At 36.7% G+C, this 27,494-nt stretch overlaps 1 protein-coding gene across 1 annotated transcript in view; it reads right to left on the bottom strand.

Annotated features, from left to right (window-relative positions):
• PIK3C2G (phosphatidylinositol-4-phosphate 3-kinase catalytic subunit type 2 gamma) overlaps nt 1-27,494 on the bottom strand; it is a 289,697-nt gene that overhangs the window by 159,524 nt on the left and 102,679 nt on the right. The window contains exons 15-17 of the mRNA XM_036301543.1: nt 24,679-24,809; nt 21,566-21,754; nt 713-806 (exon numbers count right to left, since the gene is read on the bottom strand). Coding sequence (XP_036157436.1) covers nt 713-806; nt 21,566-21,754; nt 24,679-24,809 — 414 coding nt within the window. The remainder of the gene's footprint in view (nt 1-712; nt 807-21,565; nt 21,755-24,678; nt 24,810-27,494) is intronic.

Raw genomic sequence — 27,494 nt, forward strand, 5'->3', positions numbered from 1 at the left:
ATTCTGTCACTAAAATATATTCCCTGTACGAAAAATTTAGGAACTCCCTAAATTATAAATTATAAATGCTACTTTTATAAGAATTATAATCAATTTAGAATACTCTAAGGCAGTGGTTCTCAACCTTGGCTGCACATTAGAATCACCTGGGAATATTTTTAAAATCCTGATTTCTGGGCCTCATCCTCCGGAAATTCTGTTTCTTTGTTATGGGTGGGGCCACAACATTAGTAACAAAGAAACAGAATTTCCAGAGGATGAGGCCCAGAAATCAGGATTTTAAAAAGATTCCCAGGTGATTCTAATGTGCAGCCAAGGTTGAGAACCACTGCTCTAAGGGAAAGGCAAGAAATACAAAATTCTGAGGATCAGGCTAGCAAAAGGCTATTACTTATATAACACTTATTAACTTAATTTACATAGGTAAAAAAGATTTAATCACAAGCATATTTATTTTTTCCCAGTTTAATTAATAAGCGCAGTTGCTTTTAAAAAATCCTTTTTGGCTTTTACATACCTTTTTTGTAACTGTATGAGTTTTGGCTAGAGAATGTCTGCGGTTACCCATGTTGACATTTGAGCTATAATTTCTCCCTTTGGCTGGCCAAACTGCAATAGCACTTCAAGTAGTCTATTGTTGATTCATCAGAAACATTTAAAGGGAATTGTTAGCCAAAATCCTGGAATTGCTTGGCAGCTCTGTTGTTCTTACCTGAACTAGCTGTGGGAGATAGTCCAGCAGTTCGTCATTCAGGAGGTTGTCTAATTGTTGAACTGCCACTTTACGAATTTCTTGATCTGGAAAACTAATACAAAGGAAATATATTTATTAAGCAGTGAATGGTATGGAATAATACATGAAAAATATCAGGGAAACAGAGAACAAATTTCATCCTCAGTGTATAAAATAATGGTCCCACAATCAATTAAGATGACTATTAGTACCAAATAATTATTTTTCTGTACTCCATATACCATGTCAATTGCAGTAGAAAGTCCTTTTGACTAGATTTTGGAAACTTGAGTTTAAGTTAGATCCCCTTCCAGGTTTCTTGTCTATAAAATGTGGATGATAGTGATACCATTGTAATGAATCTAATTATTAATAACTGGAAAGGAGCAAAGGGAAGGCCAAATATTATAGGCATGCCCAGAAAAGTCTGGGTGGCATAGGGAAGATACTTACCTGTCAGTCAGACTTGGGAATAGGTCATTGGCCAGAGTAGGCCTGGCCACTGCAAGCATGGGAAGATAGGACATACTTAAACCCTTAAGCAAAGAAGTTCTCTCTCCTGGTTTGCCTAAGATTCTCATTCATGACTCTTGTTGCAGGGGTGTGCTCTCTTGGGTCCCCTGCATTCACCCATATGGCTCACAACCATGTGGTCCCCATACACAATGAACAAGTGGACGACAACTAGTCTGATGCTACATGGGACCCAGCTCCATCCATGGAATGGAAACTCCTGACACTGGCTTTGCTTTTAGTGCTGCTGAATCCCTGTTCAGGCGCCATATGTGGCACACTCACCATGGTTAGGGTGAACCTGAGGGGGTGGTGGTGAAGGATTAAAGAAGACAGACAAGAGAATAAAGCTGGGGCTAGGTGGGACGCTGCTCTCGGATGGAGAGACAGTGCCACAGCCTGCAAGCTGAATCTTTATTTTATAGCCAGATTCCATGAGGCAAAGTAAGGGCGTGGTCAAGATGTTTACAATGCTCTTGTGGGTTTCGAATCTACTCAGTTATATGCACCTGCTTTGTTTTGGCGCACCTCCCGCAGCCCACCTCACTTAGCCAACTGGGAGCACAGGTTCAGACTATAAAGTCAAGCGTACAACTATAGCCTTTGGCTATAATTGTGCTGGGAGGGCTTTGCCCTCCAAACTGGGACTTGCACGTGGCTTTGCCACGAGAGGACAGTGCCCTCTCAGTCCGAGGCTTGAACCTGTCCAAATGCTGTAGCCACTCTCCACAAATCCCCAGCTGCACATCTTCTAGGACTGGATTAAGGGAAATGGGACTTTAGAAACCGAGGGATGTAATTGCATGAAAATAAAGCTTTCTACCACATCTCATTCTCCAGTGGGGGCCTCTGGAATGCTTATTTCAGCAGTACCCCAGGAATCCCACTCCCACTAGCAACAAAGGCCATACACACATTTCTGCGATAATAATAGGACATCTAACATCTTTTCTAAAATAGTATGCAAATCTTTGCTTATAATTTAGCCATGCATTTATTAAATAATGTATTACCAGCTGGAGACCGGATAGTTTATATGATTACTAATGGAATACATTTGAATGAGTTTGGCCAGATCATAATGAAAATTAGAAATCTAAAGTACTTTATAATAAATAAAAATAATTTAATAAGGCTAACTCTTACTAGAACAGGAGTTCTTGAGGGAAACTGTACCTTATTCATTTTAGGACTGCACATGCCTGTGGTAAGATTTAGCACTCATTAGACACTTAATAAATGTGTGTTATTGAACTAAATTTATGGAGGTATTTAGCATTTGAAACCCTATTTCAAATACAATTTATCCTCAAATGGGCTCCTCAGGTTGCCATTATCTTATTCCATCAGAGAAGTTAGATTCAATTATCTCCAAGCGCCTGGAAGTGCCTAGAGATAAGTTTTGGCACCATCTTGCTTTGACAAGATTTTGACATACTGCTTTGACATGTTTAAAAAGAACTGAGCGTTGATTAGAACAATTAATTGTAAATAAATACATTTTCAGGAAAAATAGGCATAATTTAAAATTCCAAGGGCTATTTATAGTAACTCATTGAAAAACAGAGAAATGAATAAACAAATAAACAAAACCGCTGAATCACTTTGAATGATTTTTTTTCAATCTGTCAGGTAAAACTTTGAAGATTGGCTCCCAATACTGGGAGGTCAGAAAGCTTTAAAGTCTTTAATATCCAGTCTTTGTTCAGCATATGAGGTTACTGAAGGGTGAAATGAATACTATGCAGCTCCAGTGTAAAGGAAAAAATGGTATTACTCAGTATCTCTCAACTCTCCTTAACAATAGTTTGAAATGTAATGTTTAAACAGGTTACATATTTTTCCTTCATTTAAACTGAGCATTTTAATCACAACAAGAATTTCACTTGCAAGGCTATTCACTCAAAACCCTTGTTTCTGACCTGCAAATACAGTTCCAATAATTATCTTTCTTTGAACATTCTGGCAATGAGACCTAGTGAGAACTGTAGTGCAGACGCATCTCAAGAAGTACCACAAAGGTCGGAAGATCTCAGTGTAGCATCAAAAACAGCTGGAGAGCAGAAAGAGTGTAATAAAAATGCAAAGCTAGAGGACGGTGAGCTGGTTTTAGCACACTAAGACTTCATTTTCTCCTAACTAAATGCGATTCACTCTAATTTATTGCTCTCAATTTCTAAACCATTTGTCTGAAGCTTGCGGGCATCAAGGTCAGTGTGAGGACGTTTGAAGCCTTAGAGGGAATAGTTGCTTGGTACATTTTGTTGCCTTAAGTGATGACTTAAGTCAGATACAAGTCACCCAGGCTTTCTTGTGTGCCTATGTTATCTTATTGATATGAATAACAACAAAAAATGAAAAGTAGCAAAAACAAAACTCTTTGATGACTACTATACCTCTAATTATGTATTTATTTCCAAATACTAAGGTGTAAACTCCATGAAATCAGATTTTTTTTGCCTGATTTGTTCATTGATATGTCCCCAATGCTTACAGATTGGTGGGCATGCTCTACATATTTGTTTGAAGAATATCCAAACTGAATGAATTGTCTTTCCACCTCGAACATCTCTACTTCCAGGCTTTTCATTTGTAGTCTGTGTTATCATCTTTTCCCAATCATGTAGGTCTAAAACTGTGAGATACTTCCCCTCTGTATGCCCTACTCATTAAATTTTTTCCTCCTTTCCATCTGGCGAAATTCTATTCATCATTGTAGTCAAAGCTCTGTAGTCAATAGCCACTTTGTATACCTGTAGAGTTGATCATGTCCTTTCCTATGAGGTTTTATATTATGCACATGGTTGAAGGCCGGCTCATTCATTCATTAATTCTAGTGTTTGCACAGATGAATAAAAGTTTGTGGAGTTGCTAATGACCTTTTATCTTGATATCTAATTAGTTGCTAAGTTCTGTTGACTTTTCTATTCTATTCTATTCTATTCTATTCTATTCTATTCTATTCTATTCTATTCTATTCTATTCATCATGCCTGATTTTCGTTTCTTCTGCAACTGTCTAGTCTAGGCAATAATTATCTCTTGCTGGTACAAAAGTTTTTCATAGTAATATCTTATAAAATTTCTTCATTTATTTGTAAGTTTATTTGTCATAAAACATTGAATGGTTTGCTACTTCCACTGTGTCTCTTTCAGGCCCATGTAAATACTCAAGGCCAGCTGAACACTTCAGATTTTTCTACTCCTGTAATACTGCATAAACTGCTCTGGCTCACTGGGATGATATTTTTACTCTGAAAATGCCATGTGAATTCTCACAACTGTGAGCACTGTAACTTTCACTGGGAATATCCTCCTTTTTCTTCTTAAAGTTCTATTCCTCATTCAAAATGGGGACCAAATACTCTTAAGATAAGGATCCCAATCTTTAGTCATCAATTTTCTGGACTCTTAGGGCCATTTACTAGATGACTCCATGGTCACTTAGGATATGCTAGTGGGCATTAGGGGTTACCTTTTTATAGATGTATCATCATTCCTCAACTAGTGAATAAATCAACTGAGAATAAGGATTGTTTCATCTTCTATTTTTATGCCTAGGATTTAGTACCATTCTTCAGACATGCATTGATTATAATATAATAAATAAAATCATATTATGAAGTCCCTTTTATTTTTTGCTGTGCTCTAATTTACATAGATAGCAATAGGTATAATTCCACAAACACCATTTATGTAAATTCTAGGTTTCCCCTCCTCCCCATTCACTTGGTAAGAGAAAAACAAATCTGAAGACGGTGAAAAAATAATATGTATATTTTTTCAGACTCCTTCAGGAACAACCTCCCCACCTCCAAAAAATACCTCACAACCTCATGACATCTGCATAGTATAAATCCAAAAGAAAAATTATATATTTGTATCAATATGTACAAATGCTGGAAAGAATGATTTTGCACCTTAATGGAAAGGGATGTATCTTTTATTCGCTACTGTTGTTTGAAGTTCAGAAAGAAATTGGGAGCGAAATTGCTAAGAAACTAACCACATGACATCCTGAGATGTGACTAAGGCCTAACAGCATTAAAGCACATCCAAATATAACTCACATTTGACTATTTTAGAAAGAGTTGGCCACATTAAAAGAGACTGGCAGAGTTAGTGAAGTTCCTGGGAAATGGGCTTTTTCATACATTGCTGGCAATATATAGCAACATGAATTAAAAAAGAAATCTTTAAAATGTGCTTATTCCTTTTCTAGCAATGTTACTTTGGGGAATTTATCCTAAGAAAATAATCAGAAATGTGGGTGAGAATATGTGCATATATGCAAAACTGGCAATGATAGAAATGTCTAAAAATAAAAAGTTAAATATCAATGACCAGGCAATAGAACATATGCAGTCATTAAAATATTAAATGAATATTTAATGATATAAAACAAGCATGCCAAACTCAAAAGCTAACACGGGCCAAGTAAACAAGGTTTAATTTATGTGGGCCGCAAAAGAACAAAAGCTTCAGTTTTCATAGAAACGTAGGTTTATTTCGATAGAGACATGCAGAATACAAAAGGCTGAAATAAATGAGTAATCATTAACATAAAATAATAGGACATTTTAATAAAAACTAATATTTTTTTCTTGAACATTAACTTACCAGACACTGAATAACTGCACAAATTAATAAGCGTAATGAAAATAAACCTATTTTTCTTGTTCTCCGAAAGTGAAATATTTCCTGTTGCGCACACCAAACGAGTCAGCACAAGACTAATGACGTGGCAATCGGCTGCTAAAATATTCGCTGCTGGTATTATTGGAGAGAAATGGTGCGCCTGCGCGTAAGATGCATAAGGGAAATGAATTCAACACGACTATAGTAATCAGTCATTAGCAAATGTTGTAGTTCACTATTAATAATTATGTATAGCAGGATATTGTAAAAATTAAGTTACAAAATTTTTATTAAAACGTTTCTTACATACCGTTATATTGGCTGGGCCACAGAAATATTCGTTGTGGGCTGCATGTGGCCCATGCATGGTGAGTTTGACATGCTTGATATAAAACATGATGAAAAATGTGTATGAAGGAACAAAATTTTAATACCAAATATCTGAGTGGAAGTTTCATGGGATAACTATAGTTTTCTTTTTTAAGCTTAAAGTTTATCAGTTACTAAAAATAATTTTAAAAGCCCAGCCATTCAACTTACTCTGAAAATCTATGTATATAAAAGGCTAAGTGACTGACCAGCCCGGTAGGTATTATGTGCACTGACCACCTGGGGGCAGACACTCAATGCAGGAGCTGCCGAGCTTCAGTGACTTGGCAGCGGTGGTTCTCAGGTGACATACCCCGGAACCAGAGAGGATTCCTCGCAGGGCCCTGTGAGGAATTCTACCTTTGGCCATGGGTTATGTTGCTGCTGGGGCACTGTTGGCCCCGAATATGGTTTACTGCCGAGCTGCAGTGACCGTAGACACCCTTTGAGCTGCGGCACTGCCCCAGGTGCACTGGCCAGGTAGGGACCACGGGAGGTTGGCTGCAGGGTGTGTCCAACCCATCTCACCCAGTCCTGCCCCACCGGCCACCTTCTAATTAATTTTCTTTCAATGTGCACAAATCCGTGCACCGGGCCACCACTATATTACTAATGGAAAATTTGTTAATACTAGAAGAAAGCTCCCAACTATATGTCCTTTTAAGAATGCAAATCATTGTGTGAAAGAATAAGAACTATATTTTTAAGTTGACTTAGAATATTCCATTAACATAATAGGCCCAAAAGAGATCTTTGCCTCTGCAGAATTTATGTTTAATGCCTTTTCAGGGCTCTGAACTTAGCTATAGATCACTGGACAAAGATGTCCTACAAATCCTGGCATTCTGTCTGTGTCCTGTTGTCTGAAACTATTTAAACATTCTTTTTGGGAAATAGCGGTTGGCATTTCATGCTTAGTAACTCTCTCCTCAATAAGGCGAGGGCCACCCATATTAGTTCTCTGACTGTGGTGTGATATTTACAGACTTAAATGTCATATGTAACAGAAGCACTGAAACCTATTTTGAATTTTCCACAAGCCAGGTATTTGTACTTTCCAACAACCAGATTTGCTTGAAAAATACATGTAATTCCTATCAATAAACCAGGTACCACCCCTTAACTATTCTGATCACTTTGTTACTGTAATTACTCTAGGCAGGGACATTACCCCTTGAGTCTGGAGAAGAAGCAAAATTACTGTTAGAAGATTCATCAGGCTGATATCAACCAGGTATCATTTATTCACAGTTATAAAAGATTTCCTTATAATCAATCAGAAAATAGATGATTTACAATGTAATAAATGGATACTTATCTAGTTTGATCAATTACAAAGAGATAAGGTCAGCCCTGGCAAGGTGGCTCGGTTGGTTGGAGTGTCATCCTGTAAACCAAACGGTTGCCAGTTTGATTCCTGGTCAGAGCACATACTTAGGTTGCAGGTTCGATCCCTAGTCAGGGCACGTATGGGAGGCAACCAATTGAGGTTTATTTCTCATATTGATGTTTTTCTCTCCTTTCCTCTCTCTCTAAAATAATAAATTTTTAAAAACCATATTATTGAGTGAGGATTAAAAACAAATACAAGGTCAATAAAATTCCATTACTTGTTGGGGAAGAGATTACATCAAGTGCAATAAATTTTTATTTATAATGAAAAAAATTTTAGGCTAAATAAGAGTTCAAGTGAAATGCTCATTTCTTTAAGAATATTAATCATTTTTAGGAGGAACCAAGATGGCGGCATAGGTTAACGCCGGAGTTTGCTGCTTTGAACAACTACTTCAAAAGTGAAACCAAAAAACGGAAGGGACATCACCCAGAACCACAGGAACGCTGGCTGAGTGGAAGTCCTACAACTAGGAGGAAAGAGAAACGCATACGGACACTCAGAGGAGGCGCAGTGCTGAAGTCAAATTCTGAGGTGCGGAGTGCGCGGAGCAGGCTGGCGGCGGAGGGTGCGGTTGGCGTTTTCAATCGGGAGGGAGTCGCAGACTCTGAGCTCCAGATCCGGGCGAGTCTCTAGGGACCCAGACTCAAACGGGAGAAGCGGGACTGTCTGGCTTCGGTCAGAGCAAGTGCAGCTTTCTCTCTGAGCTTTGCAGCGGGTGCTGGGACTCAGAGAGGCAGAGCCCCTGGGGACAGGACTGAGAACCGCCATAACTGCTCTCTCCGGCCCACCCTGTTGATCCTGTGCGACCCGCCCCGCCCAAGCCCTGCACACAGGCATTTGCCAGATAGCCTCAGGCAAAGGCTAGATTAGCACCTCCCTAGAGGACAGAAGTTCTCTCATTGCAGACACAGCTGATTCTCATAGCCACTTGGCCTGGAGGTCAAACCCTCCCTGGAATTAGCTACAACAATCAAGATTTAACTATAAGACTGTGAACAAAGACCACTAGGGGGTGCACCAAGGAAGCATAACAAAATGCGGAGACAAAGAAACAGGACAAAATTGTCAATGGAAGATATAGAGTTCAGAACCACACTTTTAAGGTCTCTCAAGAACTGTTTAGAAGCCGCCGATAAACTTAATGAGATCTACAAGAAAACTAATGAGACCCTCGATCTTATATTGGGGAACCAACTAGAAATTAAGAATACACGGACTTGCTGAAACCGGTTTGGCTCAGTGGATAGAGCGTCGGCCTGCGGACTGAAGGGTCCTGGGTTCGATTCCGGTCAAGGGCATGTACCTGGGTTGCGGGCACATCTCCAGTGGGAGATGTGCAGGAGGCAGCTGGTCGATGTTTCTCTCTCATTGATGTTTCTGACTCTCTATCTCTCTCCCTTCCTCTCTGTAAAAAATCAATAAAATATAAAAAAAAAAAAAAAAAAAAAAAGAATACACGGACTCTAATAACGAATATTATACAGACTCCCGACAGCAGACCAGAGGAGCACAAGAATCAAGTCAATGATTTGAAATGCGAGGAAGCAAAAAACACCCAACCGGAAAAGCAAAATGATAAAAGAAGCCAAAAATGCGAGGATAGTGTAAGGAGCCTCTGGGACAGCTTCAAGCGTACCAACATCAGAATTATAGGGGTGCCAGAAGATGAGAGAGAGCAAGATATTGAAAACCTATTTGAAGAAATAATGACAGAAAACTTCCCCCACCTGGTGAAAGAAATGGACTTACAGGTCCAAGAAGCGCGGAGAACCCCAAACAAAAGGAATCCAAAGAGGACCACACCAAGACACATCATAATTAAAATGCCAAGAGCAAAAGATAAAGAGAGAATCTTAAAAACAGCAAGAGAAAGAAACTCAGTTACCTACAAGGGAATACCCATACGACTGTCAGCTGATTTCTCAACAGAAACTTTGCAGGCCAGAAGGGAGTGACAAGAAATATTCAAAGTGATGAATACCAAGAACCTACAACCAAGATTACTTTATCCAGCAAAGCTATCATTCAGAATTGAAGGTCAGATCAAGAGCTTCACAGATAAGGAAAAGCTAAAGGAGTTCATCACCACCAAACCAGGATTATATGAAATGCTGAGAGGTATCCTTTAAGAAGAGGAAGAGGAAGAAAAAGGTAAAGATACTAATTATGAACAACAAATATGCATCTATCAACAAGTGAATCTAAGAATCAAGTGAATAAATAATCTGATGAACAGAATGAACTGTTGATTATAATAGAATCAGGGACTTAGAAAGGGAATGGACTAACTATTCCTGGGGGGGAAAGGGGTGTGGGAGATGTGGGAAGAGACTGGACAAAAATCGTGCACCTATGGATGAGGACAGTGGGTGGGGAGTGAGGGCGGAGGGTGGGGCGGGAACTGGGAGGAGGGGAGTTATGGGGGGAAAAAAAAGAGGAACAAATGTAATAATCTGAATAAAGATTTAATTAAAAAAAATATTAATCATTTTTAAATGTTCATTTAAGCAATTTTATGTTACCTAATTTAGTTTCCCCAGGCGTGTCTGAATTATGGTAAAAGCAAAGCATTGGACTGGCTGGCTTACTATTCAGTTTTACAGGAGTTTTGTGAGCAGTGCTTCTACATATTCAGGGCTTAGTTGCCTATGAATTGAGCTAATAATAGAGTTTTGGGAATTTGTAAAAAGACTTTATACTATAACTAAGATAAATATAACTTTATAGAATGATTGTTAAGGAATTACCTAAAAATTGCACACAGTCAATTGTCTAATAAGGATATTCAGACAGGAAGAAAAAGTACTCCTTGAAGATTAGTATTGTAAAACTTAATAAAAGAGATCTAAGTTATGTGGCAAAAAATTTCAAACGGTGAAAAATTAAGTAAAATTAAAGCAACTTCAAGATAAATATCTTTCAAAAGAACTTCAGGAAAATATCAACTCTATATTTGTCAACACTGTAAAGTAAAGACAGAGTTGAGGGCCAAGAGGAGGGTTCAGTTGCAGTGGTAATCCTTACATGGGCAGAAAAGGAAAAATAGCAAGTTTCTAGGTAACTTGGCTCAAATTGCACCTAGAAACTGACCAGAGGTTAAGGTTTGCTGTATAATAGAGGTCATCCTATTTTTGGTCTCAGGACCCATTACACATTTAAAAATTAGGGAAGATTCCAAAGAGTTTTTGTTTATGTGCGTTATAGCTGTTAATAATTACCATATTAGAAATGAAATCAGAACGTTTAAGAAATATAGGGTATCCCCCCAAAATGTATACACACACTTTGAATAATCTTAAAGGCAGTGCTTATTAAAATACATTTCATTTTCAAAATTGAGCTATCAGCTGTTAAAGTGTGTATTCAGTTTTTGGGGACACCCTGTATTTATCAACTCATTTACAAGACGCTTATATGAAAAATAGCTATATTTTCAACAACAAAGAAAATACTCAGTGAGAAAAGCAATATTATTTTACATTTTTGCAAATCTCTTCAATGCCTGGCTTAATAGGAGACAGCTGGATTCTCCGGTCTGTTTCTGCATTAAACCTGCTGCAATGCAGTCTCTGGAAATTCTACTCTGCACTCATGAGTAAACAAGTGTGACAGAGGCAAATGACATCTTAGAATTATTACAAAAACAGTTTTGATCTTTGGCACCACTGTAAGCATGTTGGGGACCACAAACCTCACTTTGAGACCCTGTACAACATAGTTTTGGCATGTGTCATTGTTGTGGGGCCATCAGTCAAGGAATTGGCCCTGTGGATTGTTACTAAGATAGCAGCACACCAACCTAATTTTTTCCCAAGCAAAAATAAAAATAAAAAATATATGGCTTTGAACTCATCTGAGAAACACTGAGATTAGGGAATTGTCATTCCTCTTCTCTTCCCTTAAATATTTACAATTTCTGTCATCTCTGAGGGCTATGGGAATATCACAAAAGACTCAGACAAGCTTCAACAATGCCAGTGGAGTCGAGAAATGAAATTGCCACAGAAAAATACATCTTTCAACTTCTTCTGTTTGACTTACTATTTTGTAATTTCTAATCCTTTATTTTCTCCCATATCATAGTTTTTCTATTTTTTTTCCTTCCTTGTCTAGGTTGAAAAACGATCTAGGGTCAATATCTTACTCAAAGAACTTTTGAAGTGATGGGTGAAAGTCAAATAGGATGTAACGAGAGTTGACCTTTAAAAAAAGCAACTTTGAGTAAACTGAAAAGCAAAGCAATCTGAGATTAAGCAAAAGTGTAACAGAAATGTCAGACTTCAGAATCCATAGTAAGAATTCACACAGAATGCCGTGAAGCTACTCACAGTTAAAAGCCCCAATGTCAGGTTTGAATTATAAAACTATCAGAAGTGCAGAACTGTTTCTCCAACAAGCTTTGAGTCTGATGATACACTATGCATCAGCTTTGAAGAAAACTGTTAATATGACTACCTTTCCTATTTTTCTAATATTAAAATGATCTGATGTGACAAAAGAATTTTTTTCTAGAAAATGTGGTGAATAAAGATTCCTTAGGATCATTGTAAACCTTTATCTACTGAATAATTCATGTCCCTTCAAGGATTTTCACTGATTATAGAATATCAGAACTCACTCAAATTTGGAGATCTGGTTCAATCTCATGATTACACAATGAAGAAACTGAAATTCAGAGAGTTTAAGCTATTTGCCCAAGGCCAATTGTTGGTGGCACCGAAATTAAAATACAAATGTCCAGAATACTAGGCAAGTAGGCTTTCTGCAATACTTTCAGCAAGGCCTTTTTATCTTTTGACTAGATACTTTCATATATGGTTATATAAAACCCATAAGTCTATCTGAAATGCATTATTTATTTTACTGCACCCTAAATGGTTCTCTAGGGACCATAATAGTGATCAGTATAATTTGTCAAATTGGACTGGGGCATTGATCCTTTCGTGAACCAAAAGGAATAAGAATAAATCCTAGACCTAAGGAGACCTAGAAAACAATACAAAGATATTTCTTGATAGTCTATGGCCTTGTATATAGAATTTGGGGATTAGCAATATAGTCATGGTATGAATTACCAGTAGTATTGATTTTGTTCCTCTTATGTGATTATACTTTGATTTTACTTATAGACAAGCTTAGGGAGATAATACATAAAGTAAGTGGTATATTGAAAGAGATTTTGTGTTTGGATACATTAAGCATTACATAAAAAGTCCTTTCTAAGAAAGCTTATCTACACACTTGACTTCTCATCCTTCTGTGGATGATTTCCAAATTGAAGTTTCTACCTCAGGTTTCTCCCTTGAACAACCACCAGACCTGTAAATTCAGCCATCTCAAGCACACCTCAAAGCCGACATACCCCTATCTGAACTACCATGTTCTTTCATAATCTGTCAGTCATCCAGGGAGTTCCATCTTAGTGAATGTTTCTATTATGTACTTACATAAGACAGAAATTAAGAAGTAATCCTTGACATCACCCCCAATTCAAACTTGTCTTTTCTATTTTTTTTTACTCCAATTCTGTTCATTTCATACCTCACCACTACCACCTTCTCAGGTTGATTGCTCTGACACCTGGATGGCTTCCATAGCTTCCTAGAGGATCTTCTCTCATTAATTTTGCTTCCCTCACCCAATCCATGCTTCACTCAGAGTTATTTTTAAAAAAATGCAAACGTGTTCTCCCATGTATAATCATTTCTGCCTTCCCATTGATACTTAAATAAAAAACCAAGTTGGGTCCTGTTTAGAGCTCTTTAACATGGTTTTTCTGGTCTCATTTTAACATGTTAGTCATCTTATATCATACACTCCTTTCCTGGCCTTCAGGCACACTGGCTCTCTTAAATGCAGGTTCTGTCCCAGGACTTTTTCCTAGATTCTTTCTTCCCAGAAAACTCTTCTCTTATTCTTCCCTTTCACCAATTCATTCACGCTCATCTTTGGATCTGAGCTCAAACAAAACTTCTTCAGGGAAGGCTTTTTCCACTTTGAAGAAAAGGTTTTGTTCCTTTGTTATACAGAACCATATATCTTTCATTCAGAGCTGTGGTAACACCTGTTGTTTTAAATTTGTAATTTGGTAACGGCTTATTTCTCCCCACCTCTAGTAGACTGCAACTTCACGAAGGCGGGACTAGGTTTTTGGGTTTTTTTTAATATATATTTTTTATTGATTTCAGAAAGAGAAAGGGTTAGAGACATCAATGATGTGAGAGAATCATTGATTGGCTGCCTCCTGCGTGCCCCGGATTGGGGACGGAGCTTGAAACCTGAGCATGTGCTCTGACCGGGAATTGAACCCTGACCTCTTGGTTCAGGGGTCTAAGCTCAACCATTGACCCACACCAGCCGGGAAGGACTTTTGTTTTTGCTTAACATGCTAGTTTTAGGGCCTAATGAAGTGCCTAACATGAGTAGGCTATCAATAAATATCTGTGGAGTAGATGAATGGACAGATTGGGTTTCAATTTCTTATCTGTAAAAGAGGATCAGTAAAATGGGAGAAATTGTAGATGTTGGTAATAATATTAAAGAGGTTGCTTGTAGGTTAAATCATATATTATGAAAGTGCTTTGTAAACTGTAAGTCAATATTCAATTGTGATTTATTATTAAAATGCTAACACTTATCACATGAATTTTGGCAAGTGAATTTAAGTTATTTCAGCTTTACAGAAATAATCCAAACTATTTTAAAAATATAGTTATATGAAGACAATGATATGATAAAAATGATTGGTAGCATTTATTGGATGTACTTAAGTACTTATCCTCTCTATATCTATAAAAAGCCAGTGTCCATGACAACCGTTGATGACCAAAGGACCAGTCACCATGAGGGCGGGTGGGTGGGGCTGGAGCAGCGGTGGTCTACTGCGCACAATATTGCACGCTGGGCCTCTAGTAAGGCATATAATGCTATTACCTCATTTTATAAGGAAACTTGCCCAAGGTTATTTGAGAAATAAGTGGCAGAGCCAGTATGTTTGATTTCAAAGTTTATGTTGTCGACTATAAAATTTGGAAGCCACTCCAAAGGTACACAAAGGCAAGATGCATATCTTTGAGTTTATGTGGTTCCTCATTCCTCATACTTAGTTTATGACCTTGACACTTCCTTCATGGAGAATATTGAAACTTCCACATCTTTCTCTTCCATAGCCATATTTACCTATAATTGTATTCATATTTTTATCCCCTCCCACCTGAGAGTAAGAAGTTTCTTTCTTCCCTTGAGTAAAATTCCCATTTGTACTGTTGTTCCAGGCTACTGGCTGTTGGCATCATCTCATTTTGCCATTGTACCTACTTCTCTGTTTTCTGATCTCCCTTTAATACACCCGTCTTCAAGCATGTTTACAAGCTCTTTTATTTAAACAAGCATACAAACCCCAAAACTCAAAATCTTTTTGTGACCTCCTCCAATTTTAGTGACCTTGTCTTTACCATAAGTACAATTCTTTCATGATATTAAATTGCTCACTATTCTCTGAACCTCTTTAACTGTTCTCATGATATTTGTTTTTTTCCTGGAATGCCATTTTCTCTCTTCCCTACTCAGAAAATTCCTATGACCTTTCAAGGTAGAATTCAATTCCTTTATGAAGCTCTTTTTCTTTCTCTGAAAGAATTTTCCTTCCTTTGGTCACATATAGCACTTAATAAATTTATTATAGTATAAAATATATAGTATAGTGGTTTTTAGCTTAAGTCTTATCTCTAAATTTTATGTTTTTTAGAGACAGTTACTATGACTTATGCTTCTGCCTCTTTGATTCATTGCATTCCACTTTCCACGTACATATATTTTTGCTCAGTAAATAAATGGAAGAGATACATATCATCAATCACTTGATTATTTAGTCAAATGTGGAAGTTATAACTGTTTTCCTTTCCCATATTCCATTCTGCCTATTTACAATGCCAGTAAAGAATGTCTTTGCATAAATGAATCTTCACAATAAAGAATACAGTAGTTTGGGCAAACATTTTTGTGTAACATTTCTCCAAGGAAACTGATTTTGGAATCTAGGCAGTGCCTGTTAAGTATTGCTCTTCTTGCAAAACAATAATTTTACATCATGTGGGATGACAAGTTCTGGTACCTTGTCAAATTTTTATTTAAGCTTCTGATGTAATCCTCTGATGCCATTTTGCAGTCACTATTTTTAAATGAATCTTTCCTTGAACTGCCTTTTAATTCCTTGGGTAATTTCTGCTTGTTATTAACAGTTGAATAGTTGTGCCTGTGCATCAGAGTTCAAGAAAATAACAAGTGTCTGCCAAGAACCACAGACCTTAGCCTTTGGTCTCTGTCATTCTGACAGTCCGGCCATCTCTAATGGAAGTCTCAGTACCAGGAACATATTGCTGGCATTCACTAGTAGAGATATTAATACCCTATGGCCCACACTAGATAAATTAAATATCAATATGTCTCTTGCTAAAATTAAACTTAAAGGAGGTGGTGCATCTTCAGAGAGAACCAAGTAAACAGCAATATTAAAAATTTTCCAAGCTAAAAATGGAGCACATAAGTTCTCAAGAGGTTAAACCACTGAAAAAAATAGGTTGTTCAAAGGAGAAAAAAGACAGCTCTCTGAAGAACTCACTCTGACAACTCACTTAACAAGCACATTCTGTTTGTTCTCAGAAGTTAGGTTTTGATTTTGGAGAAGTTGAAAGGTTCATTTCTGGAAACAGCTTGTTCTCAAGTTTTTTCATAGCTCAGTTAAACTACGAGTGGGAGTCACAGGATGAATACAATGGAAATACTCCAACCTTTGCAGTGACCTTCTTTGGTGCATAATAAGAAGCTGTCCAATGTGCAAATAAATCAAATTTCTACTAAGTTCACTGAATGACACTTAATAAATGGCACTCTACTTTGAAACTAGTCCCTATAACCTCTAAAATCTGATTACCTAGGGAAAAAAAGTGAAGTAGAAACATGCAAGCATGAAAAGATAGTTAAGTATTGATATTTACTGTAAGAAAACTATTTTAGGATAGCTTTATTTACCTATTTAATATGTAAATAGCCTAACATATTTATGTAGGATGGCTGTAAGCATAGTGGTTAAGATTACAAGCCTAATCTCTGGATTTAACTCTAGCTCCTCAACTTCCTAGTGTCACATTGGGCAACTTACCCCCTGTAAGCCTCAGTTTCCTCATAGGTAAAACTGAGATGACACTGCTTGTCTCATAGAGTTACTGTGAATATTAAAATGAGGTAGTACCAAGGGGCACTAAGTAAAAATTCAATTTTTATACTTAAAATGGTGAGTCAAATAGATTTTCTAAATCGGTTTAGGTAGAGAAGGCTGACTATAAGCAGAATTATGCTTTGTTATCAGGAATCAGAGAATATTCAAGTCCATCCAGAGAATGTTCCTATCTTATAAGCAAGAAAACTGAGTATTATAGGCTTCATTCTAATAAAGACATTTTCTTATGAAACTTTCCATAAAATTTACAAAATTATTAGTTGACACACTTAATTTTTTAAAATAGGCCAAGGTACATTTTAATCAAACACAATAAATTGTAAAAAAAAAAAAAAAAAAAAAAAAAGTTAATGGTTTAGAAACTTTAAAAAGTTGTTTCATAAGAGAATTATGCTTTAGAAATATAAGGATTCATTGTTTTTACCTTTATGATTACTTTTAAAAAGTTATAATAGCTTTGTTGAGATATAATTAAAATGCCATATAATCCACTCAAAGTGTACAATGCAATGGTTTTCAGCATGTTCCCCGAGTTGTGCAACCATAACCACAAAAATAAACTTCATATCCATTAGCAACCATTTCCCATTTCTCCCAACCTCCCTTAGCCCTACGCAACCACTAACCTTTCTGCCTCTATGGATTTGTATTTTCAGGGCATTTCTTACAAATAGAATCATAAAATATATGGTCTTTTGTAACTTGCTTCTTTCACTTAGTGTGATGTTTTCAAAGTTTGTTGATGATGTAACATATATTAATATTCATTCCTTCTATCTACACTAATAAAAGATAAACATGCCAATTGACTGTACCTTCACTACACCTTAATCCACTCCCACCAGCCAATCAGAGCGACTATATGCAAATTAACCCAACCAAGATGGCGGCCAGCAGCCACGGAGCTGGAGCAAGCAGGAGGCTTGGTTGCCCCAATGATGGAGGAAGCCAAGCTTCCTAGCTGGCTCTGAGCTCCACTCAAAGCAACAAAGTTTCAATTATAGAAGGTAAATAAATCCCAGAATAAAAAGAAAAAAGAAAAAAAGGAGAGGCTGGGAGTTTCCGTTGCCGGGGGCTTGGCCAACCTGAAAACAGCCCTTAGCCCCTCACCCAAACTGGCCAAGCACTCCAGTGGGGACCCTCCACCCTAAAGGGGGGGTGGCCAGCCTGAAAACAGCCATCAGCCCCTTACCCAAGCTGACCAAACCTCCATGGGGTGAGGGTCCCCATTGGGGTGAGGGGCTTGACCAGCCTGCAAACACCCATCAGCCCCTCACCCAGGCTTGCCAGGCACCCCAGCAGGACCCCCACCCTGATCCAGGACACCCTTCAGGGCAAACCAGCCGGCCCCCTCCCATGCATCAGGCCTCTATCCTATGTAATAAAAGGGTAATATGCAAACACCCTAACAGCAGAACGACTGGGGATGACTGGTCACTATGACACACACTGACCACCAGGAGGCAGACGCTCAATGCAGGAGCTGCCCCTTGGTTGTCAGTGCGCTCCCACAGGGGGAGCTCTGCTCAGCCACAAGCCAGGCTGATGGCTGCCAGTACAGCAGTGGTGGTGGGAGCCTCTCCCGCCTCCTCAGCAGCACTAAGGATGTCCGACTGCAGATTAGGCCTGCTCCCTGCTGGCAAGTGGACATCCCCCAAGGGCTGCCGGGCTGCCAGAGGGATGTCTGACTGCCTGCTTGGGCCCAATCCCCCAGGGAGCGGGCCTAAGCCAACAGGTGGACATCCTCCAAGGGGTCCCAGACAGCAAGAGGGCACAGGTCGGGCTGAGAGACCCCCCTACAAGTGCACAAATTTTTGTGCACCGGGCCTCTAGTTATTAAATAATATTCCATTGTGTGAAGTGCCACATTTTATTTATCCATTCATTAATTGATGTCCATTTGTGCTGTTTCTATCTTTTTAGCTATTATAAATAATGCTGCTCTAAACATGAGTGTTTGAACTGAAATATTTTTATTTATCTTGAGTATATACCTGTGTGGAATTGTTGGATCACTAGGGTAACGCAATGTTTAATATTTAAGGAACTGACATATTGGTTTCATTTTACATTTCTACCAGTAACATATGAGATTTTAAATTTCTCCACTTTCTCACTAACACATATTTGTCTTTTTTATTATAACCATTTTATTGATATGAAGTGGTATCTCATTGTGGTTTTAATTGCATTTTTCTAGTGGTTAGTTTTGTCATGTATCATTTCATGTATTTATTGGACTTGTGCATTTTCTTTGGGGAAATAACTATTTAGATCCTTTGACCATTTAAAAATTGAGTTATTTACCTTTTTGTTGTTGAGTTGCAAAAGTATTTATATATTCTGAATAAAATTCTATTATCACATATATGATTTGCCTACATTTTTTTATTCTGTGAATTGTTACCTTTGCATTTTGAAGCAACTTTCTATTAGCCAATCAGATCAGGGATGATAAAATAACAATTCTGTTAATATTCTGTCTTAATTGAACAAAAAACTAGAAGTTAGTAAAAAAAAAATACAGATTTTGGCTATTCTTATATACCTAAATCAGGAAGATAGGTTAGGAGTAAGATAGAAATGAGTCTACCTTTTACACTAGGGTCTTAAAATACAAGCATAAACTGTGAATGATCCCAATGAAACCAGTCAATTTTTAATTGATTTTCTTACGGTATCATTCTCTTATTAATTCATTCAACTGTATAAGGTAATGTGAGTCATAAAGAAAATGATGATTCTTTCAAATAACATAATTTAAATGTTAAAATAAGGCACAAATAATCATAATGTATTTTAGAAAGTGACTGATACAATATTGAGTAATTACTATGTCCCAGGTATTAAGCTTTTGGGAAATAGAAACACTAAAATGATCTATTTTGCCTTCAGTAGCTTTTAGTTTAATGTAGACAAAAATTACATGTTTCACATGTTTCTTGTAAACACATTGCAATGAAATGTAACTTATAAAGTAATAGAGCACTGTACTACACAGAAGTGGTCAATTCCAGGACCAACGGAGAAGCATTATAATAAAAGAAAAACTTCAAACTCAACTAACAAAAAAGTTCTCCCCTTCCTTCCTTCCTTCCTTCCTTCCTTCCTTCCTTCCTTCCTTCCTTCCTTCCTTCCTTCCTTCCTTCCTTCCTCTATTGATTATCAATTATCGGTCTATCATCTGTCATCTATCTGTCATTTATCAAGGAAGGGTGGGCATCTGGGATCACATTCATTAATTGAAGAAACCATAAAACTGAGAAAAATCTCCAATGTGAGAAGTACCAAAAAAAATGTAGGATTCTAAGAAAATTTATAAATTTTGAGCTTGAAGATTGAGAGAAACTTAGTAACTCATAAATAATAGGAAAAGATAACTGTTTTCCACCCCACAAGTTTTATAAATGACACTGATTTAAAATAAATCAGTTGGAAAGTCCTGTGTGTCACTCTCTGTCCCACCTTTGTCCTGTCAGGACCTTCAGAGAGAATTCAGAATAGAACTGGCTCTGAGATTCTTCTCTGACTCTAGAGTCTGCAGACTTTCTTCATGGCATTGGTGAGCTGATGTAATCATGATGTTATCAGGACAGATTTAAAATATTTCTTCTTGGCTTTGAATATAAAATAGAAGCCAAGAAAGAGCTGCTTCCCCAAACAAGAGCCAGGTAACACACTTGTTCCCACACGCTTTCCCTTAACTAGTAGAAGACATCATTCCCCACCCTCAACCCCCACCTGGTGAATTTTCCCTCCTTTTCCTGCAGAAACATCTAAAGCAGAGGTTCTCAACCTGTGGGTCGCGACCCCTTTGTAGTCGAATGACCCTTTCACAGGGGTAGCCTAAGACCATCCTGCATATCAGATATTTACATTATGATTCATAACAGTAGCAACATTCCAGTTATGAAGTAGCAACGAAAATAATTTTATGGTTGGGTCACAACATGAGGAACTGTATTTAAAGAGCCAGAAGGTTGCGAACCACTGATCTAAAGAGATATATAAGGGATTATTTTTTAATTATTATAATTGGCAGATGAATTGTACACCTACGTAGAAGCAGGGCATTTTTTCACATTTTGCATGTTTAAATAGTAAAGAAAAAATATGATTCCAATTTTTAAAAACTTTTTTCTTTTTTAAAAAATATATTTTTATTGCTTTCAGAGAGGAAGGGAGAGAGAGAGACATCAATGATGAGAGAGAATCATTGATCGGCTGCCTCCTGCAAGTCCCACACTGGGAACTGAGCCCACAACCTGGGCATGTGCCCTGACCAGGAATCGAACTGTGACCTCCAAGTTCATAGGTGGACACTCAACCACTGAGCCATGCTGGCTGGGCAAAACTTTTTTCTTTGAGAGGGGAAGAAGTAGAGAATTTTAGTTTTCCATAGTTCATTTTTTGGGTTATTTCTCTAAGAGCAATAAGACTCGTTTCATTTCAGGAACCATAGTTATTAATTGTACTTCAAGTTTAGTACAGAAGGCATAATTATAGCTTAGATTTGTTTAAAATGTATATTCATAGTTTACATTTACCTACATTTAATATTCATAGCTATTAAAATTAGAAATAGAATATCTATTGAAATTTTCATCTAGTCCAATATTTTTTTCTCTTCAAATTTTTCTTATCAGTAATTACTCTCATGCTTGTTATATAATTGTTACCTGGAAGTCAAAAGTCCAAGTGCTTCTAAAGGGTGAGAAAATTTCCATCTTCTCAAAATGGAATGCATTTCTGAAGTAGTTCTTTCATCCCATCCAGGGGCACTGCCCAGGACCAAGGGAAGGGAGCAGTTTTCATTATTGCAGTAGAAGCGATAAAACCATAAGTATCTTCTCTTTTCTTCAGAGAGTCTGTAAACCAGATTGTAATTTACTAGAAGTTTCTATACTTACAAAGGCTGCTGCAAACACACAGTATAAAATCTTACACTAGTTTTTTAAATTTTAGTTTAGTTTGGAAAGCAAGTCCTTTATCTTCTTGGAACAGTTTGATAAGGGTATTTCATCAGCTTATCTCCCACTAACTTTATTATTTTACAAAAAAAATAAAAATAAAAGCTTGCTTCAGATCATTCACATTTATTTTTTCCTCCCTGTTATCATCGCGACTTAAAAAAAAAAAAGATATATTGGTGGGCAAAATCTCTGTCTCCTTGAGAGCAGACAAAATTTATCTGAATCCTGCAACATGTACTACTTAGAAGAGCAATAAGCAACCACTTACTTTCTTTACAAATTAACTTAGACCAGATGAATTCTTTCACCTCAAAGCAAGTTTCACCAGAGTTCAGAAAACTCTTTGGTCTAAATTTCTAAAACAAAGATCTCAATTCATCCTTGGATTCTGGCATTACATTCTCAGAGTTCATTGAGAGTTTTGAGTTAATGCCAGTGAATAGAACTTCCTTAAATGCCTGGAGAGTAGTGCCAAACAGAAGATCTAAATCTGGGACTAGGGCTGTTGACTCACTGACAGCTTATGTTTTGCTCACACTCCCGCAGAAGCGTTCCGAGCCAGAGTTCAGCTGCAGAGCAGCGTTTCTCCTGTGACAACGACGGCTTTTGTACACTGTCTCTTCCAAAATGATGCTCTGTTGTTCACCTCACATTAGCTAAAAACTCCCAAGAATGGAAATGAGAAATATTAAGTATTTTAAAAGTCAATATTTCTCTATAACTTCTTTTAAAGGTATCTTCATCTGCACAATGAAGGAATTGGATTATAGGTAATGTCTAAGATATGTTTGGGCTTCTTTCCTGTTTTGTCACTACCTTCTCCAACAGAAAGCCCTCAAAAGAAAAAAAAAACAAACCCATAACAAAATTTTACTAAACTACTAAAATTATTAATTTTGTTCTGATGAAATTCCATTTTCCCCCAATATTGAATAATGCTTCCCCCCCCCCATTAACTTCTTTAATGAAACATTATTTACAGAGAAAGAAATGAACAATTCAATACATGTAGCAGGTAAAAACATAATCCTATTAAGATATAAATAGTTTTTTTTAATGCCACCAGATGCAAACACTGGTATGACTTCTTGCACCCTATGTTAATATTCCTTATTTTAAAACTTCATATAAATGGAATCAGTAAATACTCTCTTATTTATGGCTTTTTTCACTTAGTAGTTTTGGAAAGGATCTAATGTTGAGAATATTAGTGTATTTTTGAGACAATCATATTTAAATGAAGAGTTATAGGATGAGATGATTCACTTATAAGAAGAACTGGGGAAGGAGTATTTCTGGTAGTTGGAAAAGCAAGTATAAAAGGTCTTGATAGGGAGAGGAACTAGCACATTTGAAATATATGAGAGAGACTAATGTCATTGGCTTGAAGTGAATGCGGAAAGGAGCAATACAAGTTGAAATTAGAAAGCAGGGCAGTAACAAGATCATCTAAAACAGAACTTGATCACACTCAATATCTCAGCTTTGAATGTCCCAAACTTATTCTTCCCCCAGAAAATGACTCTATCTTCTGCCTTATTGATCAATTAAAAAATGTGTATTCTCCATTGAGTTAATTCATTCCTCAGTTTCTCAATGGGTTTATCCTCTAATTACTGTTAATCGTCAAGTCATATCTTCTGAACTTCCAAAGTATGCCTCTCAAATCTAGCCATTTCTCCCAATGTCCACTGCGATCCCTTTTAGTTACAGCCACTATAATCTCTTACCTAAAATGTCACCCTACTCTTCCTGCTATACTGCTTGCTTCCACTCTTACTTTCTTGCCAATCCATTCTTTAACTTGTGGTCAAAGTAATTACTCAAAAAGATTATTCAGGTCACATGACTCCCTTGTTCAAAACCGTTTAATTATTTCTCATCCTTAGGAAAAAATTATGTTCTATATCTTATCTATATATTACAGTAGATTTGTAAAGAATTACTTTCTTAGTTCTACGTTTTTGGCATGTCATTGATGAACATAGTCAGTTGTAGCTTAGATATTGTTAAGTGTTAAGTACAAAGTCCATAATTCTCTCTCTGTCTCTCTTTTTTTAATCCTCACCCAAGGATATTTTTTCATTGATTTTTTTAGAGAGAGTGGAAGAGAAAGGGAAAGACAGAGATAAATATCAATGTGAGGGAAACTCATTGATTGGTTGCTTCCTGCATGCGCCCTGACCAGGGCCAAGGCCGAGGAGGAACCTGCAACCGAAGTACATGCCCTGGACCAGAATGGAACCCAGGATTCTTCAGTCTGCAGGCTCTATCCACTGAGCAAAACCAGCTAGGGCCATAATTCTCTTATAGTTCTTCCTGGGGTTTGGTTTTATTCAGAGAATTACTGTTTGACAAAATCAAAGCACTCTGTAAGTCAACAATTTAGTGCTATTAAAACATGGTTTATTTCTGTACTTTTAAAATCTGCTAAGATAATTAAATTTTGCTTTTCCCTGTTTACTAAAACAACTTTATATCCACTTTGATGATGGTTAAGCAATGGTTTGTCCCTGTTATATGCTTATATATATTTAATCACTTTGTTATTTGAACTGAATGATTTCCAACATTTTTATTTTCCTTTGACTAAAGTTAAAGTTGCTTAATACTGCAGGAAAAAGAAACTTTAAAAAGCATACAAAATTACTAATTTAGCTCTTAACCTTAATTGATTATCCCACAGGTACAACTTTAGTAAATGAAAGAAGTTATGTGGGAGGGAAGGTTCACTCTTTATAAAGTTATGAACACTTTCATATGACTGATGGTGTCATGAATAGCAGGCAACATTTACTCATAAGACCTGGGTCACTTACAGTAAGGGAGACTGTTTCTGTGAAAGTCTGGCAATATGTTTTAAACACTCTTTCGGTGGTTCTTCAGGATTACTTCTACTGTCTTCAACATCAAATTTCACATACTCCCACTCTGCAGCTGGAAAGTCAATCTGAAATAAAGAAATGGTTGCCATGTACTGAAAAACTCAAAAATGCTTTATTAATTTAATAAACTCCATCATAGATTTGTAGAAACTAAAGGAAAACTCCTGTATTGTCTGTACCATTTATTACTTAAAAATAAGTTTTAAAATAATCATTAGGGTTTGACTTGGTATTTAAATAGATATGGTATTTAGAAAATCCTCAATTATGTATATAATAGGCATACATTAGTAATCTGTAATATTGTATCAGGAAAAATGAGAAAAAATAATAACAATATGTAAACTTTTCATAAAATTAAATGATTATAGCCTTTCTACATTTAAGAATTAAAACATATTTCTATTATTAAATGATGAAAATGATAGATGGTAATTATACTTTTTTACATAATAACTTAGAAAAATAGAGTTACTCTATGTTCATTTCTACTTCATAAAAGTCTGTGAACCATTATGTAGGCATGAGAGTGAAATCTTCTCTGGTAAAGACCAGTTTTGCAAGTATATAAGCAATGGAATATTTTGGATCAGTGTGGGGTATGCTGTCTTTGAAGGTGGGAGTTTTGCTAGGGATGTGGCTCTATTTGTGTGAAGCTTGTGGTATGACGGAATCTGAATCAGAGCTCCAGACTCAGAAATAAACTTGCATAGATACTGTCAATAAAACTTTAGAAATGAATGAGACCCAGCCATTCCACTGCTAGGTACATATTCAAGATAAATAAAAACTCACATCCACATACAAACTTGTACATGAATGTTTAAAGCTCTATAATTTATAGCCAAAAGGTGAAAATAATCTAAGTGCACATTGACTAATAAGTGATAAAGTATAGTATATCCATACAATGTAATATAATTCAATAATAAAAAAGAAATGAGTACTGATGCTACAACATGGATGAATTTTGAAGCATTATGCTAAGTGAAAAAAGCCAGTCACAAAAGGTCACATTTTTATAATTCTATTTATATAAAATGTACAGAATAGGTGAATTTGTAGAGACAGAAAGTAGATTAATAGGTTTTTAGAGTTGAAAACAAATGGATGAATAGAAGAAGGTGATAGCTAAAGGTTATGAGATTTCCTTTTGAAGTGATAAAAATAAAATTGATGGTAGTGATAATTGTACATATCTGTAAAAATATTAAAAGCCACTGAATTGCACACTTTAAATGCAATTGTATGGTACATCAATTATATATCAATGTAGCTTTTTAAGAAATTCTGCCAGGTAGAATATATATACTAAGAATAGCAAAGAGTAGCAGATGGAACCCTTGAAAACTGTCAACAGTGAGGACTAGCAGGAGAAGGGAGCTGAGAAGGAGACAGACAAAGGAAAACCAGAGAGAAGCATGAGGAGAAACATAGAGAGCAGTAACACCAAAGACCAAGGAAAAAAGTGTTCTGTAATGGGGAAGAGATAGACAGGGCCAAATTATAGAGAGGGTTAGTATGAAGAGGACTATTGAATTTGGCAACTAGGAATTAGTGTCCTACCTGACAACAGTTAAAGGTAGTGAGGACATATACGCAGAATATAATAAATGAGACATGAATGGCGAGGTGAGGAAGTAGAAAAACAGAGAATAGGATAAGAGCCACATTAACTCTTAGTTCTTAAGTTGTGACAGAGCCACTCTACTAGATTGTATAAGGGAAGAGGTAGGAAATCAAGGGAGACTCAGGACTGTGAGATCACGCAATAATCTGTCTCCATTACTGAACTCCGATCTACTTCATTTTATCCACTGCTTCCAGTTAGCAAATCAACCACAGAACACTCCAAAAATGATTAACTGGAAGGAACCAGGTCCTGTCACATCATGTCTCTTATCATACTGGGTCGGCTACACTGTGGCAATAACTACTCACATGATAAAGACAATAAAAAAAGTATAGACTTGAAAGAACTTGGAAAGGCATAGTATAATCCTTTCTTTGTACAGAGGAGAAAATTGAAGATGAGGTGACTTCACAGCCATGAAATTTTCTGTTAAAGAGTTAAGTCTAGAATCCACATTTCCTAAATCTTAGTCTGATGTCTTTTTCTGAGACTCACACTGACTCCTTAACACAAACACTAATTGCAGAACTTCTAATTTCCTCATCATCTCATAATATTTAGGTGAAAATTCTGCTCTAAATTTAGCTGTATGTAATTAGAGTGATACTGGTTATTAAGGGTTTTAACTTTAATACCTTAATAACTCTCATTTTATTTTGTATATTTCATCACCAATTAAGAATATTCTGGGAAGTTTCCCTTTATGTCTGTACATGAAATTATTTTGTAAAAATCAAATTACCTAACTTTTTTTGCATACTATGGAATATTTACATGCCGTCCCCCACCCTTTTGTAAGACAAATTTGGTGTGATTCCACGTGTCTACTTGGAAATCTATGCTGCTGTTAAATACTTGACATTTCTCTTCAGATTCCACTTACCAGGACCTGTGTCCCTAAGCAGTTTCTCCCCTCATTTGAGAAGAATCAAGAACAGTCTCCCTTACTTCTCTTCCACTGCTGCCAGTACAGATCCCTCTAATCACAAATTGATAGCCACAAAGCTCTGGCAATGAACAGACTTGGAAGATTTTGGTTGAGCTGAGGTGGTGTGTGTCTGGCAAGAAAATAGTCTGATAAAAAATGTATTAATCCTCTGAAAGAAAGGTAGTTGTG

Source organism: Myotis myotis, unplaced genomic scaffold (assembly GCF_014108235.1).
Source record: "Myotis myotis isolate mMyoMyo1 unplaced genomic scaffold, mMyoMyo1.p scaffold_m19_p_3, whole genome shotgun sequence".
NCBI lineage: Eukaryota > Metazoa > Chordata > Mammalia > Chiroptera > Vespertilionidae > Myotis > Myotis myotis.